Source organism: Mya arenaria, chromosome 17, assembly GCF_026914265.1.
Source record: "Mya arenaria isolate MELC-2E11 chromosome 17, ASM2691426v1".
Lineage (NCBI taxonomy): Eukaryota > Metazoa > Mollusca > Bivalvia > Myida > Myidae > Mya > Mya arenaria.
In genome coordinates, this window is record NC_069138.1 from 22,935,954 (window position 1) to 22,946,666 (window position 10,713).

Genomic DNA, 10,713 nt, shown 5'->3' on the forward strand with positions numbered 1-10,713 from the left:
GCTGCCACCTGGCGGGGAGAAGCACGGTACATGTACAAACAATGCACAAGATATTCAAACAATTACTAAATTAAACGATTAAAAATACGTTTAGTTGTAATTCCGCAGAGCGCATTTCAGCATATGGAATAATAAATTCTTGCAATTGCAGTTCATAACTTGGTGGTGGGTTTTAAATGAATTTGTAGTATTTGTCCTTAGTTTGCCACTCTCAGATTACATCACACGCGAAACATATACTTGTTTAACGTTCATACTAAACAGAACTTAATTAAGGTATACATTGGGAATATTTGTAACAATACAAAACGTTAAATAATCAATAAAATCTCAGAAATATTTCATTAACTTAGTCAACTTTAGGTGTCACTGTTAATGATAGTGTGAAGAATCAATTCCGATTAACCCGGGATTTCATTCCTCTTATCATTCAACTTAAGTGGCACTGGCAAAAACAATTGGCAGGATCTATTCCGTTTTATTCCGAACGTTAACCCCCCCCCACCCTATTAGTCAACTTGCGTACCACTATCAATCATGAATTTAAATGGGCAAGATCCATCCCGTTTTATCCGGAACGTTATTTCCCCTAAGTCAACTTACGTACTACTATCAATTTAATGGGCAAGATCCATTCCGAATTATCCGAAACGTTATCCCCCTATCAGTCAACTTACGTACCACTGTCAATTTAAATGGGCAGGATCCATTCCGTTTTATCCGAAACGTTATACCCCTATCAGTCAACTTACGTACCACTATCAATTTAAATGGGCAGGATCCATTCCGTTTTATCCGGAACGTTATCCCCTATCAGTCAACTTACGTACCACTGTCAATTATGAATTTAAATGGGCAGGACCCATTCCGTTTTATCCGGAACGTTTTCCCCTATCAGTCAACTTACGTACCACTGTCAATTATGAATTTAAATGGGCAGGATCCATTCCGTTTTATCCGGAACGTTATCCCCTATCAGTCAACTTACGTACCACTGTCAATTATGAATTTAAATGGGCAGGATCCATTGATTTCCGTTTTATCCGAAACGTTATCCCCTATCAGTCAACTTACGTACCAGTGTCAATTTAAATGGGCAGGATCCATTCCGTTTTATCCTGTACGTTATCCCCCCTATAAGTCAACATACGTACCACTATCAATTTAAATGGGCAAGATCCATCCCGTTTTATCCGGAATGCTATCCCCTATAAGTAAACTTGAGTACCACTGTCAATTCAAATGGGTAGGATCGATTCCGCTTTATCCGGAACGTTTACCCCTATCAGTCAACTTACGTACCACCATAAATTTAAATGGGCAGGATCTATTCCGTTTTATCCGGAACGTTATCCCCTATCAGTCAACTTACGTACCAGTGTCAATTTAAATGGGCAGGATCCATTCCGTTTTATCCTGTACGTTATCCCCCCTATAAGTCAACATACGTACCACTATCAATTTAAATGGGCAAGATCCATCCCGTTTTATCCGGAACGTTATCCCCTATCAGTCAACTTACGTACCAGTGTCAATTATGAATTTAAATGGGCAGGATCTATTCCGTTTTATCCGGAACGTTATCCCCTATCAGTCAACTTACGTACCAGTGTCAATTTAAATGGGCAGGATCCATTCCGTTTTATCCGGAACGTTATCCCCTATCAGTCAAATTACGTACCACTGTCAATTATGAATTTAAATGGGCAGGATCTTTTCCGTTTTATCCGGAACGTTATCCCCTATCAGTCAACTTACGTACCAGTGTCAATTTAAATGGGCAAGATCCATCCCGTTTTATCCGGAACGTTATTCCCCTATCAGTCAACTTACGTACCAGTGTCAATTTAAATGGGCAAGATCCATCCCGTTTTATCCGGAACGTTATTCCCCTATCAGTCAACTTACGTACCACTGTCAATTATGAATTTATATGGGCAGGATCTATTCCGTTTTAACCGGAACGTTATCCCCTATCAGTCAACTTACGTACCAGAGTGTCAATTTAAATGGGCAAGATCCATTCCGTTTTATCCTGTACGTTATCCCCCCCCCTATTAGTCAACATACGTACCACTATCAATTTAAATGGGCAAGATCCATCCCGTTTTATCCGAAGCGTTATCCCCCCCCATCAGTCAACTTAAGTACTACTATCAGTTTAAATGGGCAAGATCCATTCCGTTTTATCCGAAACGTTATCCCCCTATCTGTCAAATTACGTACTACTGTCAATTTAAATGGGCATGATCCATTCCGTTTCATCCGAAACGTTATCCCCCTATCAGTCAACTTACGTACTACTGTCAATTTAAATGGGCATGATCCATTCCGTTTTATCCGGAGCGTTACCCCCCCCCCCCCCCCCATCAGTCAATTTAAGTACTACTATCAATTTAAATGGACAAGATCCATTCCGTTTTATCCGAAACGTTATCCCCCTATCTGTCAAATTACGAGACACTGTCAATTTAACGTTATCCCCCTATCAGTCAACTTACGTACTACTGTCAATTTAAATGGGCATGATCCATTCCGTTTTATCCGGAGCGTTACCCCCCCCCCCCCCCCCCCCCATCAGTCAATTTAAGTACTACTATCAATTTAAATGGACAAGATCCATTCCGTTTTATCCGAAACGTTATCCCCCTATCTGTCAAATTACGTGACACTGTCAATTTAACGTTATCCCCCTATCAGTCAACTTGCGTACCACTGCCAATTTAACTTACGTGTCAGTTTCAAGTTTAATGGGCAGGACCCATTCTTTTTTTTCCGGTATGTTATCGGCGTCCTCCGCAGGCCCAGTGTATGACAGTCGGGACTCCTCCGGACCAACTCGCAGCACAAAGTCCTCCTGGCCGTATTCACCCAAGATGCTAATCAGCTCAGTTGTGTATGACATTGTGGGCTTAAATGTCGTTACGATGGAGAAGTTGTCCGCGACAAAATAGTCTGTCAATAATAAAATAAATTTATAATGCATAAAACAAGTCTTAAAGCTCCATTCTCGCCGATTGAACGTTTTGACAACATTTTTTTTTTATTTTTTGTCTTGGAAAGATCATTTTTCGCGTAAATATCTACAAACCAATGATATAAGATTGCTGACAAAAGATCAGATCGCAGATTGTCATAATTTCCGTTCAAAAATTAATGTTTTATGGCTTAAACCGTTATTAACGGTTTATGAAAAATGCACAAAGTATCATTTTTTGAACTTAAATATAACAATCTGCGATCATTTTTTTTCAGCAGTCTTAAATAACTCGTTTCCAAGGATTTTCGCAAAAATTGGCTCGTCAAAGACAAACAATTAAAAAGTTGTCAAAACGTCCAATCTGTGACAGTGCAGCTTCAAAACAAAATTTTTAACATTATCGTTACAACACCTAATTCCTAAAATGTGCGTACACTATACTTACTTGCTTAAAACAGTTAATGTATTCACAATAAAAACAAGGATCAATGATAGCGAGGATATTTCATGAGTTGCTATTCAGTATTGAATACATTAAACGGTTTTTAATTGATAAAAACGATCCGTGGCGACTTGCTTCATGATATAACCAGAATATTAATGTATCGCGTTAACAGGAAAATGTTGTTTGATGAAATATTATATCAAAGTTAAAACAGTAGAAATAAAAAACAAATGTCATCTAAAAATGAATTTAATTTTTCAAGTTAAATTTGGATAAAATATGTTTAATGAAAACAAAACTAAAAAAATAGAACTTTGGAAGAAATAACCAATTAAGTACGTTTGAAAAAACAAACCGAAACACAAAACGCGTAGACATAACTATACAAATTCAAAGTATTCTCGGTTGATTTTGTGTTACTCGAGGGTAAAATGTATTTTTCATATAAACCAATTATAACCCGTAATTTCTTGACAGCAGGTACTTCTTGCTTTAATAATAGATCGAATGCAGCTACCGTTAACAATCAATCGATTAACTTACAGTTAACCATCAATGTAATACACCTACCGTGAACAACCGATCGAGTGCGCCAACCGTTTACCAGCATAGTTCACCTACCGTTAACAATCGATAGAGTTCAGCTACAATAAGCAACTGATCTAGAGCACCTACAAGTTAACAATCGATCGAATGCGCCTACAGTTAACAAACAATCGAGTTCACCTACAGTTAACAAACAATAAAGTTCACCTACAATAAGCAATACATCTAGTGCATCTACAGGTTATAATCGATCGAGTGCAATTACAGTTAACAATCGATCGAATGCGCCTACAGCTAACAAACAATTGAGTTCACCTACAATAAGCAATACATCTAGTGCATCTACAGGTTATAATCGATCGAATGTACCTACCGTTAACAAACAATCAAGTTCACCTACAGTTAACAAACAATCGAGTTCACATACAATAAGCAATAAATCTAGTGCACCTTCAGGTTATAATCGATCGAGTGCGCCTGTGCCGTTAACAATCGATCGTGTGCGCCCTAAGTTTACAAGCCGAGGGCGTCACCAACAAATTACACACGTGCTATTCTAATAAATATTGCGGAAGCATACCTTGAACTAACGATGACATTGGCGAGCTATAATACGCTGCTTGGCTGACATCGTAGGCTCCGTCGGCACCCGACCCTTGCCTGTTGGGACACATTCCCGTCGTGAAGACCGGTCGTCGGCTCACATCTTTTTCTCCTTTTACCCAGCTGTCCATGAAGTCGATTGAGCCTGGTCAAAAAGAAGGGAATAATTGTGTTATAGAATTACAACACCGCCGCGGTGCGTCTATTGTTGTTGCTTTCAATCAACATGTGTACAAAGTTTCAATCAAATGTTTTTACCTGTTTTTGAGTTTTGGTCTGGGGCTGTATTCAAAAAGCAACTAAGATTGAAAAAATCTAAAAATTTAAAATTTGAAATTAAGTGTTCTGATAGGCCTGTATGTTTAGCTAACCAAAAGGCTGAATGGAATCACTGAGGCATGTCTAAGGATAATGATAAGATCAATATTGAATACTGGCCCAGAGCTAATGATTCCGCACAACTACGCCAATCATGACAATAAGGTTATCGAAATACAACTTAAGTCAATCTTATAACCATACATCATTGACTGCATTGACTGTGTTGGTCCGGTATTCATAACGAACAATCCGATTAGCTACATCGTTCTAAGATACAATTTGTATGTACGTATGCATGTATTTCTTTAGACCTTGCGGTCGAGGATAACCCGTGAAAGTGCAAGCACTTATTTCCAACGGGGTCCTTTGTTTTTGCTGAAGGGACAGCACACGGAAGAGACAGTGGTGGGATACAAGGAAGTCCGGGTGCGATACCCTAGCTCTTTTTTGAAAAGACCCTTTGGTTCTTTTACGGGCTCGGTGTAAAGCACCGATACACGGGCTACAACTTTCCTGGGTTGAACCAGTAACGGGTACCCGACCAGTATTGAATACCACATCTGGTAAAACCATTGCTATGGCAATATCTCGGTTTAAAAGAATCAAGCTAAAACTTGAAAAATAATATATTTGACAAACAAAAGTGGAATGATCAATACGGATCTTTTATCAGATAATTCGCTGTGTTAAAGTTGGCAGCGTTGTTAAAACTGCACTCTCACAGATTTACCGTTTTCCCACTTTTTTTTATTTTTTATCTTGAAATAAGCAATTTTTCGCGTAAATATCTTCAACAAGTGATAAAAAACTGTTGACAAAAGATCAGATCGCAGATTTTCATATTTCCAATCCAATTGTTTTAATGTTTTATGGCTTAAACCGTTACTGACGGTTTAAGAAAAATCCATAAAATATCAATTTTGGAGCGGAAATATGAAAATCTGCGATCTGATCTTTTGTAATCAGTCTTTTATCACTGTTTTTCAGATATTTTCGCAAAAAAAGTGCTCGTTCCAAGACAAAAGATAAAAAAGTTGTCAAAACTTTCAATATGTGAGAGTGCAGCTTTAATATCGCTACTTTCTTTTTTGATGTTTAATGGAAAAACTTGTGATCTGCTGTAATTCTACCAAGATTTGAAACAGCTGTTTAAGCTGTTCTTATTTACATTTAGTTCACGTTCAAAATTTAACGACTTTGTCTTAAATCATGTTGTAAGCAATATCAAAGTTTTAGTAACCGACCAAATGTGTTCACATTAGAAAATGATTGTCACAGGCCCCCTACGAGTGAATCAAATCACTTTATCAGCAAAGGAATTGTGTGAACTGCTTTGCCATAAAAACACTAATTAGTGTATTTGATAGTATAAATCAAGTATTATAATACAGTTGAACCCCATTGGCTCGAACTCCCAGGGACCGGCGAAAATCCTTCGAGCGTCGGAAAATTCGACCCAAGCGTGATTGTTAACCTTCAGTTTAAAATAAATCGGTCTTCTAAATCAAGTTCAAGCCAACGAGGAATTCGAGCCAAGCGAGTTCGAGCCAACGAGATTCGACTGTATTATGAAAACGTACAACCGTACGAATCTCTTTTAAACTAAGCTTAAAGAATTAGTTCTACTTTAAATAACAAGTACATTGACATTAAGACGAACGTATACACACAGAGTTCACTAATGTTGGCAGTTTTATAACATCGGTTTCAGGTTACATGCTCTCTAAATGATTAGCAACACATGTTTTTTTCAAGATTGAAGAGATTGTGTTGCGAGCTTTGAATAACGGTGTAGCGGTTACAGTTATAAAATAATTCTCTTAGAAAACATTAGCCTCGGGGAAGTATTATGAACCAAATCTGAGTAGGGTTTTTTTTTTTTGCTTATGAAGCAATTTTACGTGTCTAGACGCTATGCAGAAACAAACATAGCAATATATATAAATGTAAGATTCAGGAGTGCATGTTGTTGCTTTGTTTGACATTTTATACATACACGTACACAAATGAACCGCATTGCCAACTAATTTAGGGAGTGGACGTTTGAGTAATGCGGTTCATCTGGTAACGGTATGGTTACGTGAAAAGACGAAACATTTTTATGGAAAACTCACCGCACTTCTAAAATAATCAATGTTTATAAAACTTCTAATCATGTGATCATCAAAAGTACTGAAAAATAACCCTTAAATGACAACTGAACGTAGCAACATTTCGGCTATTGGAACAGCTTCAGAAACGGCATTTGTCTCGTCGAAGTCTCGAACATTTTACCGAAAAAAACTTGATTTGACTTCCACAATTATCACTTTTGTAAAAGTCAGATGTCATGAAGTAAAATCTTAATGATTAAGAATGGGCACAGTGAACGTAGCAAACGAGCCCATCTTAATCATTAAGATATTACTAAAGGTCATCTAACTAACTCTGAATACAAACTCATTGGCTGACACATTATTAACGCGAAATCTGACGCATGTAATGTGTATCGTATGAGTGGCAGTAGGCGGAACTTTAAACACGCGCGAAAGTTGAAATTCTTAATCTGCAACTTCATTGAGTGAAATTTCAGGTTTATTTAAGTTTGATTAAAGGTTTTCCGAATATGTTGCGTTCATCGGAATATGATTATCATTGAAATAATAGGCGTTTATCCAAGGAAGCGCAGTAGAAGTGTAAATAATATTAGTATGCGCTTACCACATCAAATAGAGGCTAAAGTATTTCAAAAGCCTGGTCACGTGTAAGGCTACTGTAGTTGCTCGTATAACGCCAGAATCATTTAAAGGCATATATACTGATTTATAACATGTTTTCCATATATTTGAAAAAATGAATAAAGATTATGACAAATCAAGTGGATCGCATTAAGCAATTTAACCTGTGTCAATGGAGCAACATATTATATATATATATAAGGTGCTATCGGCACGTTCTAATTAACACGGACATTTGAATCAACACTAAGAAAAATAAGACGGTCTATATCAGCAGCTGTTCAGGGCAACAGAAGATAACATTCATGTAAATACAGTCGCTATTGGTGCGTCTGATTTAGGATTTTTACGTTGATTCTACGAACTATGTCAAAGCATTGCATTTTACCCTACATTCTGTAAGATAGGTAACAGCTGTAATATGTTGTTTACAATTGAAATTGATATGCAGGCACGTAGGCACAACATCCAATGCTTTGGACACTTTATTGAAAGTTATATTTTATGGAAATTATTTTATTTTAAATGCTACAAAGCAGACGGTTTTATTTGCCCTGTATAAAATGCGGACCACCTTAACCAGTAATACAGCTTTAGATATTACATGTAATGTATGGCAGTCATTGAAACATTAGATTATACTGGTTTGTTTAGCAGCTTATCACTATCGTGTCGGATTTCTTGCCAGAAATCAGTAGTAGTGCTTCGCTTCGCCTGGTGGGAATCGAAACTTTTGGGTGAAAGGCGGACATCTATACTTTTCACATCCTCTTTCATCAAAGAAATTAAAACCCAACCACAAACGGAGTCATACATTGGGCCGATCAGATTGTTCCAGCCCTTGTTAAAGTAAACAACGTGATAGACGGCACCGTTGTTGACTTTTAAAGATGCACTCTTATTCCCATGTTAGATTTACCCTAACTAATACGATTGTTTAAAAATACTAAAAAGGATGAATAAATGTCAAAACAATGGTTCTTATGAAGGATACCGAGTTAAAGTTGAAAGAAAGTTGCAGAAAACACGGTATTCCTACTGGATACGACTATTGTAAATCATAGAAAATATTTTAGCATTCACCAATCGTTTTTAGCCATTAAATACACGAATACAATCGTGCTATCAGTAAGTTATATTTTCCATATATGCATTATTTAGTAAGTAGTTAAAGGTTTATCGCTTAAAATGTATTATTTGTTATACATGGGTATGAGTTGATTTTGAACAAGAGTGTCATAGTAAAGGTGAAATATATAAATGTGCTCATTAAATTTTATACAAAACAAGTACAGCTTAAACAGTTCTCTGAAATCGTCAAATGCAACAACAACTTGAAGGTTCTCGACGATGACGTTAACAACGTTGTTAACTATAACATAATTCTGAACGATCGACCCATTGGCTGCCACCGTGTGTTTCGATCATCCTATAGGGAATGTCTCTCATTAGAAATTTCACCAATAATAATATACGTTTCTAACCGTAATTTTCACGCGAAACGCACGAGAAAATAACATGAAAAAGTAAAATGAAAATGCATACCTGTTGGTAGTACTACATTTGCCGAATCGGCGTTGTTAATTATCACAGTTACAGCTACAAGCAAACACCACACGAAGTGCCCCATGGCTATGGTCCTTCCATGGACACCCATTGTCTTTTTTCCAATCCGTCGACGTGGCACTCCCTTGGAAACTCACAAGGGCTGCCTACGCGCCTTAATCCCTGAAAAACCTCGCTTATCGCGCCCCTTATCACCTATTGTTCAATCACATCAATTTAATACATTGTTACAAAACTGACCCTCCAAAAAGGGAGCAAAGATTATTAAGCTCCCAGGCTGCCTTAAATCTCCTCCCCAACGAGAATATTTAACTGCAGCAACTGGTTAGAAAGGAAAATGGCGCGCCTGCTGATAAGCCCCGCCGACCTGTTTTACTCGAACGATTAACTTAATGTTCGTGACGTTACATGTGGTTTTTTACTATGTACATTTAAATGGGGACTCCGGAAGGGATTTTGTCTGGCGTAGGCTTAAAATGATCGCTCCTAACAATTGTTATTGATGCAGGCATCTGTTAATGAGGCAAGGATCTGCTATTGAATAGATAAAGCAAGATTGAATAAATAACCAAATTACAAAAATGAAAAGACGATTGATTGAATGTATAAATTAACAAACGAACGAACGATCTAAAAAATGAAAAATATATATACAAATATAACAAATATTAATAAACATAAACATGTATTAATAAACATATAGATAAATAAATAAATGAATAAATAAATAAATAAATAAATAAATAAATAAATAAATAAATAAATAAATAAATTAATAAATAAATAAATAAATAAATAAATAAATAAATAAATAAATAAATAAATAAATAAATAAATAAATAAATAAATAAATAAAATAAATAAATAAATAAATAAAAAAAATATAGAACGAACCAACGAATGAACGAATGAACGGACGAACAGACACACACACTATATAGATAAATAAGGACATTATGATCGGAAGAAGACAAATCGAGCAGAAATAAGGGAGGTTTAGTTTATTAAAATCTGAAAAAAAGAGTAGTTTACTAGAAAATCGAAATTTATTTTACTGATATTTGAACGGATATACAAGCGCTTTTCTCGAGCTGGTTAAACATTTCTAAAAATGCCCTCTTTTCTTGCGTTGCCTCTTGTAATGCGATATATCAAAATACTCTCCTTTTTTCTAAAGTGCTTTAGATAACAGCGTGTAACTCTTGTGAGGAAGGCCAGACCAATGTAACGTTGGGTTGGAGTCGGTGGAATTGACTATTCTTAATACTGCATCACCTGTTACCATACGGTTTCCACTACGGTGACATTAGTATGTTTTAAACATACATATATTTATACCTTAAGCAACAAAACTGCACCTTATTCATCTAATATAAGGTTTATGCTTAGTTTTGTATTTTCCATGTACATACACTTAACATATATAATTATAATTCCATGTTTTTAAACGAATTACTTATGTAATAAGTCACAATTATTGTCTGTTTTGTGTATTAATTGTTTGGCTACTGGCCTTTATTTCATTTTATTGTTAT

General features: G+C 36.2%; 1 protein-coding gene across 1 annotated transcript in view; it reads right to left on the reverse strand.

Annotated features, from left to right (window-relative positions):
* The window catches only part of LOC128223824 (collagen alpha-1(III) chain-like), a 60,077-nt gene extending 50,533 nt beyond the window's left edge, over positions 1 to 9,544 (reverse strand). The window contains exons 1-4 of the mRNA XM_052933244.1: positions 9,158 to 9,544; positions 4,552 to 4,719; positions 2,733 to 2,955; positions 1 to 8 (exon numbers count right to left, since the gene is read on the reverse strand). The exon at positions 1 to 8 is cut by the window's left edge and continues 140 nt beyond it. Coding sequence (XP_052789204.1) covers positions 1 to 8; positions 2,733 to 2,955; positions 4,552 to 4,719; positions 9,158 to 9,269 — 511 coding nt within the window. The 5' untranslated portion in view covers positions 9,270 to 9,544. The remainder of the gene's footprint in view (positions 9 to 2,732; positions 2,956 to 4,551; positions 4,720 to 9,157) is intronic.
* Positions 9,545 to 10,713: the final 1,169 nt, after the last annotated feature.